This window comes from Volvox carteri (genome assembly GCF_000143455.1).
Source record: "Volvox carteri f. nagariensis unplaced genomic scaffold VOLCAscaffold_4, whole genome shotgun sequence".
NCBI classification, from domain to species: domain Eukaryota; kingdom Viridiplantae; phylum Chlorophyta; class Chlorophyceae; order Chlamydomonadales; family Volvocaceae; genus Volvox; species Volvox carteri.
Genome location: NW_003307547.1, coordinates 1,052,239 through 1,070,365, shown reverse-complemented (window position 1 = coordinate 1,070,365; position 18,127 = coordinate 1,052,239). Strand labels below are relative to the sequence as shown.

Sequence of the window (18,127 nt, the reverse complement as noted above, 5' to 3'; positions counted from 1 at the left end):
CCATGCTCATCTAAATGTCTGTGTCCGCGCCCACTGCTGCTGGCCCGGCATCATTCCCTCATCAACATGTGCCTCCCTAGTGGTGGGAACGGCTGCAGCGGCTTCCTCTGTGGCCTCCTGAGCTGCTTCCTGCAGCCTCGGTACCTCACTTGAAGATCCCTGCATACCCAAGAAAGCCCAAAGAATGGGAAAATAGGGAATGAGGGAGAATCCATCCTTAGGCAGGGAGATACAGGGTGGAGGACAAGTCGGGTGTCGGCTTCCTCGAAGCCGGAAAAAGGGCGGGCCCCCCCTGCATCCGTACAGGCCGGTAGCTAGCGCGGCACGTGTGACAATTGATGGGTAGTGTCACCGCTGTGGGAGATGTGCTTTGTTGCAGCAGTGCTGATGGTGTGGGAGCTAAGCTTGCACCGGCGGAATCGTCAGCACCGCCTGCGGGCTCCACGCGAATCGCATCCATCCCGGGTGCATGCCGCATGGACAGTGCGGCAGACCGCAAGTCGGAATGCCCATGCGGGCAAATGGTAACGAAAGCTGGGTGAATTTCGGTGCTGTCTGTGATGTTTATCCCCGATGCGCCAGCGGCCTCAGCAATCCGCCCCACAGCCGCGAGCTTCATCGGGGCACACCGCAAGTCTCCGGAGGCCCCGTGCATTGGCCAAAGTAAATGTACAAACAAGGAGCTTGTGTATTTCATAGAGAAATGAAAGCAAATTATGTTGGCCTGCTGGTGGCAAGTCGGATTGCCCATGCCGGCAAATGGTAACACAAGCTGGGTGTTCAAGTTATCATACGCCGTCATCTCAGAATTCCATTGTGAGATACGCGGCAGCTTTTGGGATGAAATTTAGCGCGAGAGGCGTCGATGTGGCTTTTGAGGTCGGTGAATGGAGGCAGCTAAACTTGTTTGTGCTCATACGGTCTTTGTTAGCTACATGCGAGATACCTTGCAATAGAGAATGCTGTATAGTACCGATAACGCGTTTCAGCCGGGTGAAATATTCTGTTTGGTCCGTTACACACTCAAGGCCTGGGAGTTCGAGTTATCATACGCCGTCATCTAAGAATTCAAATATGAGATACGCGGTACCTTTTGAGATGAAATTTAGCGCGAGAGGCGTTGATGTGACTTTGGCCTCGGTCAATTGAGGCAGCCAAACTTGTTTGTGCTCATACGATTTTTGTTGGCTACATGCGAGATACCTTGCAATAGAGAATGCTGTATAGTACCTATAACGAGTTTCAGGCGGGCGAGATATTATGTTTGGTCCGTTACACACACACACACACACACACACACACACACACACACACACACACACACACACACACACACACACACACACGGACATGGGCAATCCTACAGGTCGGGGCCCCCCTGGGCGCTTCGCGCTGGGGCCCCGCCCAAAAACGAGATATCAGGCAACAGATGAAGCTTTAAAACTTACCTCAGGAATCTTCATGCGTGAAAGCAGCTTTAGTAGCCTTGCGATCTCGGCATCTTTCTCTGCGAGCTTCGCCGCCGCCGCCGCCGCGGCCGCGGTCGCCGCCGCCCTTTGTAATGCAGCCTCCTCCAAGGCCTCCTCCAAAGTCTTCAGGGCCACTCCAGCATCAACCTACAAAAAAAACAGAAAAGAGGTATCATAAGAATTTATGTTGTAAGAATATTCAGGATGTGGGCTGTCTGAGCATAGTTTTAGTAAACCAGACCCTATTCACAATACAGAGATTGTCTAGTGTCATTTTAGTTCACTATAATTACTTTACTAAAATTACACTAGACGATACAGTATTGAAATACCTGTTGGTTGCTGCTGGAGCTTGGTCCGGGGCCGGCACCGGTGGTGCTCGTTGATGGTCCCGTGTGACCACCACTTTCCGAGGAGGTCTTGGCTGCGTTATCACTGCAATATATACAACAGACATAATTGTAAAACATGCTTTCCTGACCTGAAAACATGATATGCTGGAGTTACGCATATACAAGTGCGGGAGGAAAGAAAATCGAAACCTACATTCTACGCCTCAACCGACTATAGGAGGACTTTTTCCTCCTGTAAAATGCTGAGTTAAAAGAAGTTGTAAAGTCTATATCTCCTACACTTATGGGGTCTAGCTCTGGAACGGGAAAGAGGTTGATCATGAGCAGTGACTGAGGCTGGTATTTGGCCATTATATAACGTAGATGACATAACAGCCGCCACCTCTCCCGGAAACGTTAAAAATGCTGACATAAACCCTTCGTACTTCAATTTTCGTACCATGCTTCTCATAATGGGCCATGAGCGTTTTGTGTCGGTCGCTCGCTGGGTCCTCCACAATGTACGGGCCGAAACCTTACTGCCAATGCCGAAATAGTTTCCGATTTTTGGAGCCTTCTGCAAAACCTCGCAAAACCGTCGGAAACTGTCGGAAACCTCAAAAAGCTTTATTTTATGACGTCCATGGTATGCAAACGTTGTTAGTGGGCCCTATGTGCCATTGCGCCTCATGGGACGTGCTCCTGTGTGTCCGAAGGCACTGACGAGGCGCTGCAGGCGTCCTTGGTCACTACTGCCTGCAGCTCGTGCCGGACCTCAGGCGGGACGGACCTGCGCACTTTTGCGCGATATGGAGGCGCATCTCCTGAAGGCGCCCTTGCTTGAACTCGATCCGGCAGTACTTGCAGATGATAATCCAGTTCTTAGACTTTGCGTTATATTCTTCCTTCTCAAAGTGAGCCCAAACGGTCTGATCAGCGGGCCTTCCACCCTTGTTTTTGACCTGCTCTGTGTCTGCACTGACAACGGAAGTTGTCTGAGACATTGTTAAGATAAGCTCAACATTCGCAGAGTTTCGCAGCCTTGCATAACGCGCCTACGCTTTGAAACTATTCAAAGTAGGTTCTGCCGTACGGCGCTAGCCGAAAGGGGCCGAAACTAGTTTCGGCAGGTTTCCGTTTCGGCAGGTTTCCGTTTCGGCCCCAACACTGGAGGACTCCTCCAGGTGTTTCATGTTGGTGGGACAGGTCCAGTCGTAAACATGTGTGTGTGGTTGTTACAGTGGGCTCCAGACTCCCGAAGAGTAAAGCCACCGGGCCAGCTGGCCGTGCACTGCACTAGAGACTGATATACAAAGTAAACATGCTTGCGTACACATGCATATGATAGCGCCGCGCTACGCGTGAATCACCGTTTCGTGGAAGGACAGGAGTATCAAATCACCATGATGCAGACAAATATGTTTTTGATGGCGGTCCTTGATCCACAAGGAATGGCTTGACTTCAGCTGTGGTAAAAGCTCCCCAGATGGTGCAAAGGCCCCCTGCCCCTTCAGCAACGCACATACCCACGCATACCAACATATTGAAGCAAAAGACATTTCATTGTAGTGAATCCTGGTGCAAGCGGCGCGCGCGGGCGTGGAGCGCGCGCAGAGATCTCTTGCGCAAGCCGGCAGCGCAATTTGCTGAGTATATAGTAAATATAGTAAACTACATAATGTTTTTATGGAAAGTGACGCAATGCACAATACTGGGGGCTACGCCGATGCAAGCGGTTGGCGCCAGCGAATGCATGAAATGCAAACAAAGCTAAAGCTAGCAGTCAGCTATTTAAATAGATTAAGGAGGCATATTTATCTGGCGGTTTGGGGCCTCAGGTGCGTCCATGGCGACAGCTGCCCGCGACTTGGCGACCCAGGTGGAGACGGATGCGTATGGTTATTTCGAGTTGCAGCGTGGCAAAAAGGGTTGTATTGCCTTATCCAAACCGTGTATGGCAAGCCCGCTAGTCGAGTCCTACTTTGCCGAGCCTGTTGTAATGTCCTGGCTAGATGGCCACGCACGAAGCATTGGGCTCGGCCGTCATTGGGCTCGGCCGTCCTGGCCGAGTTCTTTTTGAATAAGGCCCACAGTGTTGTGCGGGAGGCGTTCCTATGGGCGCTGCACTCGACCCGTTCGGGGTCCACTGTAACAATCGCATCCGTCATGCAGCCGGAACGTCCACCAACGGAAATTGAGGGCAAGCTTGTTATTAAAAAAACTCTTCATGGGTGATAACGTAACAGCAGAGATACATGGGGATGCCGTGTGGTCAGGTTGCGGAGATACCTGGGAAGCGCCTGGGAAAGCTCGCGCCGCTTCAGCTTCCGGCAGACAGCTTGCGACAGACCGACACTCACGCATTAAATTTTGAAAAAACCTGGCATAAATGAAGCACCTAAACGGTGTGGATCATGTCTCTCATGCAGCAACTTGGGAAGCGGCTAAGGCATTTGCACGTCGACTTTATTCAGCTGTCGCCTTGAAAACCTCGAACACTAACAACTGTGTAATGTTAGACGTGGCATGTTCTGCTAAGTCTGCCAGGCTAGCTATTGCTAAATGTGTGTTGGGAAGCCTTGGAGCACATGCGCACCTAGACTGCCACCGTCAGTTGACGTTAGTTGCGACAATCTTCTAGGGTACGTCCGTTCGTGTCCGCCGTTGCTCCCAGATATTGTCTATATTTGGGAAGGGTACTATGTTTGTATATTTGGGCCAAGTTCACTGTCTTTGGAGGCAGTCTGTTTCACTGTCCCCTTGGTGTCCGGTCGTGTCACAACGCCGTCAGGTGCGACAGGGGCCATATTACTGCCAGGACATCCCAGGTGGCACCCATTATATGATCGTCATAGTGTTAAATGCACATTTTAACGCCACCTTGAGGCGTACTGTATCGAACCACGGTCTTGGTAACGTGTGCTTCGTCTTTGTACCCATAGACTGCAGATAGGTGCATCAATTGCTGGTTAGCAATGTCCTCAATCTCTAAGCAGCGCAAAGCTGTATTCGTTTTGGTGCTTCTTGCTGCTGTGGCCTTCGCAGCATCGTGGAATGCGACCGAAGCACAAAACAGCCAGGTCGGCCAAAATGCGCTGCCAGACCATCAAGATATCTCGTGCTCTACAGGGCATCCGTATCTTGTACATCGGATACTGGCAATTCTCTAGAGCAGCGATATGTTCGCAGAAAAGGGGTCCACCTGGAGCCACGCCGCTTCCACTTTCATTGCCTATGTTAATGGCATCCGTCTGCTCATCGATTGGCCCCTGTGTAAACTCCAGTTTGAGCCACACTTACCCCAGCTCCTCTACCCGTACATCCACAGGTCTTCAGGGCAGGCAAGATTGCCCACTTAGGCCCCCAGCTCAGTGTGGGGCGGCCAACACGGCCTCCCAAGGGCGCCTTGCCACTTCGTTCCCCTATCCTCGCCGCGCTGAAGGGCCAGCTGAGATCAGCATCTTCGCTGCTGGCAAATTCCAATCATGAGGCCCCGCCGCCGGATGAGTCATCCCCTCAATATTCACAAGAGATTTACCCACCAGAGACGGAGGATGACGCGTCCGTCAAGCGTCCTCAGCACGCTTCACCCATGACGGGGTCTTCCGGCAGAGGTCCGATCCTGTACAACGGCCTGGCATATCACATTGGAGGGACAAGCCCTGCTACAATGCTTGCCAGTGCGGCTGTAGGGATTGCGTGCATGATGTTATTAGTGGCGGGTTCCTGAGCCTGACAGGAAGTTGCCCGGGCTGGGAAGTGCGATAGAGATGGAAGGGTCCGGACCTGGAATCGCTGACGTGCTGCGATGTTATGATGCGGTGAGCCGCTGGACTCATGGTGAATAGGGAAGTAGCCGGTCGCTGCCCATGATTTCGTTGTATATACTGCACGCTCCTTACGCCAAGCGCACATGCTGCATGGATATCTGTTGTCCAAATGCACGCAAGCAGTAACCATAGCAACCCAGCAACTTGTAATGCATGAATACATTACAAGGAGTGCTATTCAAGTTTGGTAGCTACGGACCCAGTTGCAGCAGCCGCGCGCAGGAAATAAGCCATCCTCAGGTGTATCTAGCCGTAATTGCGACAACGGCATGCCCGTGGCGCTTGTGATGCAGAACCACACTGGACACCAGCTGTTGCTTGCAGCTGCCACGTCAATAACGTGCGACGGTAGGCCGGTCACAAACCCCGCATCTGACCAGGCGAAACTCCCATCAGTTCAAAAATTAAACCGTCTTCTGGATCTGCGAAAGCAGCTTCTCCATCCGATATCTCATCAGCGGCTGCCCCTTGGCGTTACGCTTGAAGTGCAAGTGCTTCTGCTCCTTACGGGATTTCTGCATAATATGGATTGGCAAGGGGGCAATTAGGAAACTGAGAGTCGGTGAAGGAGCCCTGGTAACGAGGGAATCCAGACCTTGTCGTTCAAATTTCGTGGTCGTACCATGCAAATGACACACGCCATATAAGTTAAGTGAATCCAAACACAACGCATCCACATGAAACTATTTTGTTCCTGGACAGAATCAGACATTGCAGGAGTGAGTCATTACACCCTGGACCCATGCCTCAGCTCACGGACGACGTGAGAAGCTGGGGGGAGGTGGGGCTCAACATACGATACAAATTGAGACAGGCGACAAATACTCGCTTTGCAACAATGCTTCCAGCACGCTACTTCATCTCTCACCTCAGCGGCTGCCACATGTTTCAAACGCTCCTCCCGCTCCTTCATTGCCTGAGGTCAACCAAACGAGGGAGGAAAACCCCTAAACCTTTCACAAACGGCAAAGGACACTGCGATGGCAGCACAACAATGGATCAACAACTCCATAAGCAATGCCTGAGCACTTTGCTGGCCACGCTGCCTAGGGGCTCAGCATTTCATAGTAACCCGCTGTGTGCAATTCCCGACACACCGTCTCTTTGGCTCGCTGCTTCTCCGCCTTCTCTTCGGCCACCCGCTGCGCCAGCCGTTGCAACCGTGACAGCTTTTTGACACCGCGGTTGTCCCCCTCACGTGACCCCTGGCGCTCCGAAACCTGCCCCTGCTCCCCACGGTGGGCTGCTGATGCACCTGCAGGCTGCTTATCGCCGCTGCGAGCAGCATACTCTACCATCGCATCCCCATCCTCGTCCGGTACGGCGTTCCAATCGGCGCACTTGCTGTCTGGCCCCTTGTGCCGGCTGGGCTGTTTGAATTGAGCTGCTACAGAGTCATCTACCCGGGCCCGCTTCCGCACGCCAGCTCCTGGCTGCTCCGTTTTACGTTGGCCACCGCAGGACGGACCACGGGCCCCTGGCACCTCAGCCGCATCTGGGATAGCAGGTGTCTGTGCCTTTGGCTCCGAGCCATGCCGCGGCCTGCTGCTTGGTCCTGCCCGCGTGTGCGAAACAATTCGTTCCTCATGACTCGCCGGCTCGTCCGCAGAGCCGGCGGCAGATTTTAAAGGGGCTGCACAATATGCAACAAGTTTTTCCAGGGTAACGAGGTTAAAGCGACGATTGAAGGGGAATGGCTTTTGGCCCCAACCCCCGACCTCACCGTCAAAGTCCAAAGCCTCCAGCTCTGCGACCTGAAGTTAAAGCGGTATCAACAGTCATGGGTTGATGCTAAGGAAAAACCCCTGCGACACGCCGCGCTGCGCCGCCGCTTCGCGACGATTGCACTCACCGAGTCTTTAACGGGCGCCCCTGAAAGGACGCCCTGCGCCTCGAGTTTATGCTTAAGCTTTTTGTATTTGCTGTATTCAATTATCTTCTGCTTTTTAATGCGCTCAAGTTTCTTCCGCTTGTCAAATTGGCTAACACCTAACTTGGCGAACTTGTCGAGAGAAAGACCTGCGCCCACATGGGGCTTGTGCTTCTTTTCAGGTGCCATGGATTACGACTTCTGAAAGCTTAAAATGATTCCCGGCCAAGCTTATTCAAGCGAGATGCAAGGCCTGTCTAACAGTCAGGAGCCCAAAGGTAAATTAACTTTGTTAATTACAGATGTTTGATCAACAATAGCCTAACGACGTACGTCTGCATAAGGCATCGGAGATTTTGAGAAACTTCAACGCCGACTGTCGTACAGTTCCCGAAGGGCAGGCGACGAGAAGTTACCCAAATTAGCTTATTTCAGACAACGCACGGTCAGTACTTTCACAGTTGGAGTGAAACCCGGCACCCGGCTAATGCGCACTCACTGCGGCGTCCACGGCAACCCTCCGACGTAAGCCCTAGCTGTGCTTTGCTATGGGCGTGATAGTGCCATTGGTCATTGTGATGTCCCACCTTCAACACCTATCAATACGCTCGTGAAGGAAGGATTGCGACGCATGGCAGATCCCAGGAGCGCAGCCGCCTTCAGGACGCCCCCATGCTTAACCCCCGCAACTCCCCCCTCGTGTGAAGCCCCTGCTCCCTGCCCCATCCCCGCGTACCAAAACCCCTGTCCCCGTTGCCCTACATCCGCGCCTGGACTCTGCCCTAACCCTGGGTCAAGGCTGCTAGCATCCCGTACGGTTATCCCGGGCAGCGACCTCCCCGCGGCAACCTCAGAGACCAATGAAGTCGACGACCAAGACGTCGCAACCCCTGCCGCCCTGCCGCCGCCACCCGTCCTGGCACGCTCCTCGCTGCCTGCCCCAAAGCCTCGGCTGCTGAATAGCGCGCCAGCACCGCCGCCGCTGCCCGGCGTTAGTGTCACTATGCGAGCCTTGCCGCTCCGCAAGATACGCAGCAGCGCCAGCCCAACGAATGCCGCTAGCGCTGCTAGCGCCGCCAACGGCAGCATTAATACCATTCGAGCGCTGCCCGTGGCAGCCGCCATGCCTTGCTCATCACGAAGCCAGAAGCGCTGGGACCCGGCGGCGCCGCCACGGTTGTGCTCCTCTCCACCGCCTACGCCGCCAGAGCTGCTCATGGCGTCCACCACGGCCGCACCCAGGACCCAGTTGAGCCCCACTTCTGCGCCCTCGCCGGCCTCACGCACGGTGTTCGTCCACCACAGCCGGCCGTCATCCAGCCCCAGGCCGAATCCGCTGTGCAGGAGGGCCAGGATGTAGGCCGCCCCGAAGCAGTAGCGAACCAGGAACTGGACCGGACAAACGAAAAAAAAGCAATCGTCCATAGCCGGGAAGGGAAAAAATATTAAAAGAGGGAAGCGGGTTAAGAGGCGTGCCGGCGTCAATGTCGAAAGGAAGCAAGGGATTGTCGATGTGAGGCGCTGTCACAAAAAAACTACGAGGATTTGGTTGGGATGGAACCATGGCAAGCACGTCATGGGTGCGAGGCATGTATGGCACCTGGTCATAGGAATGTACAGGCAGGCACCGGGGCGGTGCTGCATGGCCGCACGGAGGCAACAGGCGAGCAAGACGAAGCTGTTACAACAGCTAGTCAGCAATCCGAACGGCTATTGCCCGGCGCACACACGGCACAGAGTGAGGGTTGTTCTTTTTTTGAACACATGTCTGCCATTGAACTTCCCAACATCTATGCTCCGTGGCTCGCAAGCACCCTTGGCCGCTGCGTGGCCCTGGGCAGCCCATACGCCGCACACATACGCTATCGCCGACACAGCCTGGATCAGCCTACCTGATCGGGTATGTGGCCGCTAAATTCCGCATGAAGACTGGACCAATGCTTGGCGCAGTAGTGGTGGCCGCTCTCACGCAACTGCCGCAGCGTCGCATTCTCGTGCAGCCCTAGGGCTCGCGCCGTCCAAGCGAAATTTTCAACGGCAACAAACCGGCCGGACAGCACCGGCAGAAAGCTGCCCTGCAAAACACAGCCTCCGCCTTCGCCTGCAACAGACGCCACGGAGCCGCCGCCGGCGCGAGAGGACGAATGCGCATCCACCGCAGGATCATCATCGTAGCCGCCGGACGCGGCGTTCTCGCCTTCTTCAGTGATCTTCCGCCCGGTTTCCGAGGCCTCTGCCCTGCCACCAGACGATCCCACGGCTGCTGCAGCTGATTGAGAAGGGAAGCAATCGTGTTCAGGCATGATCCGCTGGACGACAGCCATGCACTGCGCGAAAGAGCCGTTGCCTATTCTCCCATCCTCGCTAACGTACCTGCAAGGGGGGAGTTCGGCAGAGCGCAGGGTAAGGCTGCTTGCCAACTACTGACCTTGAAGACATATCATTTTGCAGCTACAGCCCATCTATTGCTCCACGCTCCATTTTGAGCGTAGCTCCCCTTCCGGTCGGCCTACCTACATCCTATCCCTCGTTTCCAATTCGTTAGGCTTTACCTATTTCTCCTTCGCAATCGCTTTACTCTTTACTTCCAAAGTCATATCCTTTTCTCTTAGGCGATATCACCGCGCTGCTGGCAGTGTCCAACAGAAGCAGCTCACCCGATGGGCAGGCAAGGGTCCGAAATGGCTGGCGACCGGGGCTGATGTCGCAGCACGTACTCCGCAGCCTGGGCCAGTGCCGAGTCCATACCCAAGCCCAAGTAGCTGTGGGTGAAGAGGCGGGAAGGCACGCCTGTTTCGGGGTCCCGGGGAACAGGAACTGAGTTGGCGAGAGCAGGTAGTTACTGATGCAGGACGGGCATATGCTGGGGACCCGCGCTTCGCCCAGGACTACCTGCGCAGGCAGCCGCGTTTCTGCACCAGGCCCAGGCCTGCCGTTTCTGCTAGGATAATGTTGCTTTAAGCTTCGGGATGCTTGGGCTAACCCGGGGCCAATTGGAAGTGACCCGTGCACGCGCGCGGAGTGTCTCGATGCGTGCTGTGTACACGCGTGGCAGCGACTTATGCTGCCGGTTACAGAGGATAAGATTGCTGTACAGGACAGGATTGCGTACATGGTCACGACGCAGCACAGCACAACGCCAGCGCATCGTAGAGCATCGACACAATCCGCGTTGGCTCTTAAGCACTCTTACACCCCGGATCCTCCTCCCCGCCCCGCCCCGCGCAGAAGCAGTGCACCTGGCAAATGCAGGTGCGAGCCGTGCCTCTCCGCCTGCTTGGCGGTCACCGGCGGCAGGAAAGTGACTTGCACGCTGGCGCCTCCCATCTCCAACAGGCCTGTGAACAGCTGCGCGGGGTCCATCACCTCCTTGCGGCTGTGGTGGCTGTGGGCGGATGCCTCCTTTGAGCAGCAAGGCGGCGAACCGAGCCGTGCCGGATCGGAGGTTAAGGGGTAATGGGTGCAACGGGACATCAAAGGTCAAAGGTTGTTGGGTGTAACACCCAGATATACATATATCTGACAGGACGACGAAAGGTAGACAGACCGAGAACCAAAGCTGGCAACGCAGGGACTGACTAGCTAAGCACCTGGGCCGGTCTCACATGAGCCCCATCAAGCGGAGTTCATCGTGCTCCCCAGCTAGTCATGCATGTCGTGTGAAGCAGCAAGGAGGGTCGGTGAGCGGAGGACATGAGCTTTCCCACCTACAAACATTCGCAGTCAAGCCTATACTCCATCCTAGACTTCGTACTTTCACCCAATATGCGCTCGGGCATGAGGACGCTCACATCCGCAACCCATCGGCTTCCCCCGGTCCGTCCAGGTGAGCAGTAACGCACCTGCAGGGCGCCCGTCAAGTAGTTCACTGCCGCCCAGCCAAAGAGTCCCTCCATCTCCCCGTCAATTACGGTAGCCCAGGAGGGCTCGAACCGGAAGCGAGAGGCCGCCAAAAGCTGCTGACACGACCCCAGAATGGCCTCCTGCTCTTGTTGATCCAAGAGCCGCAGCCCCGCTGTTGCCAGGAGTCGAACCGGAGTCTGGTGCCATAGCTCCATTGGAACCTACAAGTCTCACGAAGGGGGAGAAATACAGAGCACGCGTGAATGGTACAGGAGATGTGGCGATACCCATGCACGCAACGAGCTGCGCCCTTGCCACCACGCGCCATGTCCCCAGCCCCACAGAATCATGTCCACGACCAACCGCACATAGCTCACACCCCCTCACGGTCGGGACCACAACCCCGATGTATGATAATCCACCCTCTCCTAAAAGCAAGTGAATACGCGCCAAGCATTTGGAGCAATCAATCCTCCCTCCTCGCCGCATCCACTATATATAACGACAGATTCCCCTTCGGTAACAAGAGACCGCATGCATCAACTCATAGTGCCGTGTCTCGCTCCCGCTCCACCGCGCGCACCTGCTCATATGCGAAGTCCAGCAGCGGCACCAAACTGGCTGCAGCTCTGTCCGGCTGGTTGGCGTAGGCTGACAAGCCTGGTTCCACGGAGCGGCTGGGCTCTGGCAGCACCAGCACCACGTAGGCGGGCCATCTGGCGGGGCGGTAGCGAAACACTCGCACACGGGTGCCGCTGCTGCCGCCGTCTGGCCAAGGCAGGCGGCAGGGTAGATAGGGTTGGGAAAGGGGCCACCATACCTCAGGTAAGGCCCACATGTGGAAGAGCGTCATTTGGGTGGGATGGATGCGGATTCAGCTGTGTTGTGATGCAACCTGGGAAAGGGAGTGGCGTGTAGAGATGCAGAGCACGCAGGCAGGAAGTCCGGTCAGCGGCATCCATGCAGCAGTGTGCGTGCAAAGCCGACAGAGGCGGCGAAATTGCCTGGGAAACGGCTACGCCGAAACCTGCCCATCCCGGCTTCAACGCGGTTTGACCGGCAGACAGCAGGCGTGGGATACGATGATGTAGCTGGGGCGGTCCCGGACCATTCCAGCTGCTCCCGTTTCCCCCGAAGTTCCGTAATGCCCTTGTGGGGGTGGTACCAATGGCCCCCCTCCCCGTGCTGCGGAGACATACGCGTGCTGTGGCCCCTCTGGCCACGGCTGCTGCGCGCTCCTGAAGTGAGCCGCTAAGCAACACGGCCTTACTGCCATGTCATTCAGCTCTGGCGCGGGGCAGGTGAGCGCTGGTCCTCTCCAGCGTGGCGCGCCTCTGCTGCTGGCTAGCATTCACCGACCATCACATGGGATTAAAGGACGCACCTATGTACACGGCGTACTGGTCTCCTTGCGCCTGAAGCCGGTGAGGGTGGGTGTGGAATGAGCGAAGGGAGGGGGTGAGTTGCGTTGCAGCAGCAGCAGAAGCAGCAGCCGAAGCGGCACCGTACAGGCACATATGGCTCCCGGGGCCGTCCTGTGGATGGAAATCTAGGGGTGGTGACACCCATGGGCGCCGGATGCTCCAGTCGTCCATCCCTCCCAAGCTTGCCATAGGGGCTCTTATATGGCGGGAACCTATGGTTGCGTACGCCCAGCCCCAGCTCACAGCCAGGGCCGACCATATCAAGGCTCCCACCTGCTGCACCAGACCTTCACCGATAAAGGACGCTGCACGAAGTAGGATAAGCAGTGCAAGTCCTCCTGTTGCCGCCAGGCACAGCAACAGCCAGCCCCTTCGGTTGCCCATCGGCCATTGTTCTGCCAAGCGCAACCGTTGTAAATATCTATTGACTAGCTTGACAGTTTTAACGATGCTGCCCTTCGCTGCGGCATCACCGTCTGACCAAATGCTAATCTTTACAGACGAGCGAGACTTGTGCATCGCAATTTCCACCCAAAGTGTAGGTCCATGCCCATCGCTATAAAACAAATGGGTTAACTGGGTGGTTGGACGCCCGTGCAATATGCTACAAAATATAGTTTATACTGTCACAAGAAATCACGCGAACCAAGTTACAAGTATTTAAGAAGATAAAAAATCACGCAACTAATAGTAATGAAAGAACTTCACTTAAGTGGGATTGCCCTGAGTAGCAATCGGATTAAACGGTTGGAATGCTGCATCTATCCCGCATGAGTGCACTTCTTATACTCATTCGTTAAGCTAAAGCCAACTAGTTCTTTAATTCAACGCGACTTCGTCCACAACGTTTCTGCCCTGCCCCTGTCCAACCTTTAGAAAGCTGTCTCGGGAAGGGGTTTCTGGACGCATTATGTTTAAAATGACATACTTGCTGATCCCGTAAGGAAAGCTCAGCGGAGGAGCAATTCGGCTCTGCCGAGTTTGCGTCTTCCAGGAGCATTATAGTTACGCTAACGGATTGCGCACCTCTAGGCTAACCAAAATGGCATCTGTTGACGTTAACTGCGACCACTGGATCTCAAAGGTCTTGATGGTGCGTTTCAGCCGTTGCATCACGACGGACCCATCCCCGCCCAGTCGCTCTGAACGTCCTCGGTATGCGGGATGCGCAGGTTGCTGCCTATTTGACTCTGAACATATCACTTAACATGGTGAATAAGTGGACTATCTCCATATACGGTAAGAGCTGAACGAAGGCAGGGGGTTGATTTGCGCCGGTGTTGCAATCTGCATGCTTTGATATTGCATGCTGGGGGTATGCTTGGGTGAGAGTGCCATGGGGACTGGCAGGTGTATTTACAGCTTGATGTGGCGAAGGCTGGAACTCCCCCTAGCCCGCCGTCAACCCGCCACAAACCCATCAGGGTCGTCGGCCGACAGGACAGGCATGTCCTGGAGCAGCTTGCGCCTGCTGTGCATCCTAGCGTTCCTCTCAGCCGTTTAGTCAAGCCATGCTCATGTCACGCCACATAAAACACTTGATCAACCAACATGGCGTGACATGAGCATGGCACGCCATGTGGGTTGATCAAGTGTTTTACGTTGCTGTACGTGCTAGCCGTAAGCGCAATCATTTCAGATTTTGTCAATGCAAGCAACCCTCGTTTCGCTCATCATCATCACTCATGACCACGGAAAGAATCCAGCCCACCACGGCTAATAGGCTGAAGAATTACCCGAACCCATTTTTTGCTTTCTGCGCCTCTTCAGGTTTCCCCTTCCCTATCGCTCTGTCCATAGCGCATATGGTACGACGGCGCAAGTGTAAGAAGTGCATGTGTTCCGGAACTGCGTTCACCATGCCCGTATGTGAGGTGCCCCATGCTGTGTCGTGGAAGGTTACGTCGCCATATCGGGCTCCGTAGCATGAAGTCACAGAGCGAGATTACACGTTGAAGATTTGCTAACGGCTGCTCGGCCTGCTCCATACCATGAAGTCTGGGACCATGCTTGGGAGCAGTCGTCGTTGGTTGGTCGCAAACCGGCAATATGGCCTCACGCGCACGCACACAAGCTGATTGCTGGTCGCTACTTGCGCGCGGCCCCATGCTTGTTCTTTCCTTCTGCTGCTGCCGCCGCTGCTCTCAGGCATTTAGCTTTGTGGTACTGGCGCCCGTTATGCTTTCCAAGCACAATCGGGAGCTGCACTACCCCACAATCAGCAAGCAGGTGCGGTTGGGAGCCAGCTCCCATTCAACACCACAGCGGACACAAGTCAGGATGTAGCATCCTAAAGCCTAAGGGGCCACGTGGCCTGGGGAGGGAATGCGCATGCAGTCCCGGGTCTGTGGAGATGAACTTGGCGGCTGGCGTTGGCCTTCCCTGGGTAGGACTGGGCGCCCTTACGGCTTATCGCAACCAATGGTTGTACTGCAATTTAGCCCACCGAAGAAGTGCGACGGCTGGCAACCAGCTAGGCGGTGCGCACACCCAGCACGTAACCCCCCCCAGGAACACGGGTCAAGGGCAGCTGTGCAGCGGGCGAGCGTCTACTATTATCGAAGCGAGAAACAGCCGCAGCCACTGCTGGCGGCAACTTGTTTGCCTGACATCCCCTGGACCTGCAGCCCAACACCTGCCTGGATTGTTTCGCGCGGCTCGACTGCCTGACTGCTGTGTCTTGCCTGGCCCCTTGGCTTATACGACAGTGGCCGGGGCTGCTGTTCATCTCGATGTGCTTCGCCATTAACGTGGGCCTGAACAACGTGTCGCTGCTCAGCATCTCCCTTAGCCTCAACCAAGTGATCAGGTGCGCCAGCGGCACACCAGCTAGCAATCGGCCAGCGGGGGCGGTCGGCCTACGCTCTACGTGCCTGCCCTTCTCTATTCCGTCCTATGCTGTCTTGATATAGCCAGTCATTGAGACCTCTATACGCTTAGCAAATGGTTGGGATGCTGGCTGTTTAGCGTTGGGCACCTAGTAGTGAGGTCTGTACAGATACCTGGTAGAGACGTATGGGTAATGTCATACACATGCGGCGAGAGCTCCAATGCGACGGAGAACCCTTTTTCATTCATGTCCCAGTGCATGCCGCTGGATGGCACTCTAATCGCCTTTCCCGGCAGTGCAACAAACGGCAGCCTCGGACAAGGCAATAACAGGCTCTCCTCTTTGTCTGTCCTTAATCCCCCCAGCAACGTCATGCAAGCCCCTGACCTTGCACAACACTATTTCTCCTGGCCCTTACCTGAACGACCCGCGGCTCGCTTTCATTTGCCCTTTCTATCGCGTCATGTGCAGGGCAAGTATACCTGTGTTCACTGCTCTGGGGGCTGTAGTCATTGAGAATCGGCCGCCGTCACGACAGGAGTTCCTGTCGCTATTGGTGCTGGTAGCCGGTGTGTCTATGGCGGTGTACGAAGGCTCCAACACGAAGGCCTCGGTCACCGGCGTGACACTGTGCGTCATTGGTGGGTCTCCGATGGGTGACGCGCTCGTCGGTCCACTCACCGGGGACAACCGCGACGTGTCATTTGGGGGCCTTGCGTGGGAAAGGGGCGGACAGGGGAGTCCGGAAAGGCAGGTTAGGAGAGTGCATACCAACATAGTTTGGCTGGTTTGCATTGCTATGGATAATTTAGGCCCCAAGCGAACCTGTATGGATGGACCTGCACATGGCAACTGACAACTGCACGCTGGGGCGCGTGCAAACATGCATGCTCGGGCCGCAGGCACAATGTGCAACGGCCTGGCCATGAGCTCCATTGGGCGGCTGCTGACGGAGAAGCTGGACGTACTCCGACTAACCTTCTACACGGCGCCCCTATCCGCCTTCGTGCTTCTGCCTTTCTTTAATAAGCTCGAAGCCGAAGCCTTCTACAAGTACTGGCATCAGGGACTGGGCTTCATAGGTACGTGTCGAATTGCCAATGCGGCATGTATGGGTGCCAGGGTGTGCAGACTGGAAGCCGGCTCTGTGCACCTAGCGAGGCGCCTAGGGAGGCACTTCCGTGAAGCAAGCGGCTCCTTCGCCATGGGAGTGCCAGATCGGCATTATTAATCAATCAGGTTGTTACCTAGCGGCACGGGATTTATGGCAAAGTGAGGAAGGCACGAATGAGGCTATCCGCGGGGCTGGGCGTGCGCGGCTTGTCCTTGCAGCCCAGCGCATCCACTGGAACAGTTACTAGCACAGTTAGAAGCCAAACATACGACAGCTTCCGCTCGTGCAGGGGTTGCCCATCTGTCTAACGTGCGAAACTAAACCGCTTACCTGGTCTGGCTCTGCCGGGGCCCGGCCCTGCTGTGGGTGGGCCGGCGCGGTTCCTGTTTTGGGCTTTGCTGTGCGTAGGGATAATCCTTTTGGGCTGCCTGAACGCTCTGCTCTACAACCTCATCCATTCCTGGGTAATTAAGGCTACCAGCTCCGTCACCACAACGGGTACGTGGCCCAACGGGTCTAGAGAGCACTCTGATGGATTCCCTGCCGACCGGTTGCAATGTAACGTTTTGGAGTGTACCCTGTTTAGGTTGTTTTCTTATGCTGTCTTCCCCTGATCGAATAGAGGGCATGTGAGTGCAGCTGAGCAAGGGCAGCCTGGTTGCAGGGCGTCACACGCGCCTCCGTTTGTGCAATCTCTCCAGCACGTGTGACCTGAGCAGCTAACATCGAGGACCCGCTGCTACTGCTGCCCTGCAGTCATTGGCGAGATGAAGATCGTCCTAATCTTGCTCCTGTCGGCCATCGTGCTGGGTGAGACCCCCATTGCTTGTCATTGCAATGCTGTTTGTTGTAATGGAGGTCGTCGTGCGGTTGCCATCTCTGCACACGTCTCCCCCATTGCCCGCTGCACGCTTTGACAAGGGTTGTCAGGGGTTCCACACCGCCGTCTGGTGCGTCCTGCAGTCGTATTGCCATACCTTGTAATGCATTGTACCACGGGAGGGTGCTGCGATACGAAAATCCCGAACATATTGTTAAGCTTTTCTCTGCCATGGCGCATCCCCGGAGCATGCCTGGCTCAGAGCCCGTATCCGTTCTTCTGCAGTGGTCCTTCTGCTGCGCACCACTCTAACCCCTGGACCCCTATGACTTCGGAACCCCACGCAGGCGAGTCGGACGTGTGGACGGTTAAGATGATGATTGGCTGCACAACAGCGATTCTGGGCTTCTGCATGTACTCACATGGGCGGCTACTGTCGGGTCCCCAAATAGCGCCCATTATAATTAAAGGAGTGCCAGGTACGTGCGGCGGTCAGTGATTTTTTTTTCATTTAGGGGGGGTCTCAATTTATTCCAACCTAAGTAACAAAGTTGCTAGCGTCGCCGTTATGTATTCCTTAAGAGTGGGGCGCTGG

General features: G+C 55.4%; 3 protein-coding genes across 3 annotated transcripts in view; 2 read left to right on the top strand and 1 right to left on the bottom strand.

Moving 5' to 3' along the window:
- Positions 1–4,776: 4,776 nt before the first annotated feature.
- VOLCADRAFT_87007 (uncharacterized protein) lies at positions 4,777–5,531 on the top strand (the record flags this gene model as incomplete). Its single annotated transcript, XM_002946876.1, has 2 exons — positions 4,777–4,881; positions 5,130–5,531. 2 exons carry the CDS (start codon positions 4,777–4,779, stop codon positions 5,529–5,531), a joined length of 507 nt encoding a protein of 168 aa, XP_002946922.1.
- Positions 5,532–5,779: 248 nt separating this feature from the next.
- VOLCADRAFT_120373 (uncharacterized protein) lies at positions 5,780–13,414 on the bottom strand. Its single transcript, XM_002946693.1, has 13 exons — positions 13,042–13,414; positions 12,729–12,759; positions 11,928–12,112; positions 11,344–11,565; positions 10,741–10,903; positions 10,159–10,291; positions 9,394–9,874; positions 8,089–8,890; positions 7,484–7,650; positions 7,355–7,385; positions 6,729–7,264; positions 6,500–6,547; positions 5,780–6,146 (listed from the first exon to the last, which is right to left on the bottom strand). The coding sequence occupies exons 1-13, from the start codon at positions 13,285–13,287 to the stop codon at positions 6,036–6,038; spliced, it is 3,156 nt and encodes a 1,051-aa protein (XP_002946739.1). The 5' UTR covers positions 13,288–13,414; the 3' UTR covers positions 5,780–6,035.
- Positions 13,415–13,810: 396 nt separating this feature from the next.
- The window catches only part of VOLCADRAFT_116181 (uncharacterized protein), a gene marked incomplete at both ends in the record, with an annotated part of 4,946 nt that continues 629 nt past the window's right edge, over positions 13,811–18,127 (top strand). Inside the window, 10 exons of the mRNA XM_002946875.1 lie at positions 13,811–13,861; positions 13,941–14,007; positions 14,539–14,576; positions 14,917–14,997; positions 15,477–15,577; positions 16,070–16,239; positions 16,501–16,680; positions 17,121–17,210; positions 17,469–17,522; positions 17,880–18,011. Coding sequence (XP_002946921.1) covers positions 13,811–13,861; positions 13,941–14,007; positions 14,539–14,576; positions 14,917–14,997; positions 15,477–15,577; positions 16,070–16,239; positions 16,501–16,680; positions 17,121–17,210; positions 17,469–17,522; positions 17,880–18,011 — 964 coding nt within the window. The remainder of the gene's footprint in view (positions 13,862–13,940; positions 14,008–14,538; positions 14,577–14,916; positions 14,998–15,476; positions 15,578–16,069; positions 16,240–16,500; positions 16,681–17,120; positions 17,211–17,468; positions 17,523–17,879; positions 18,012–18,127) is intronic.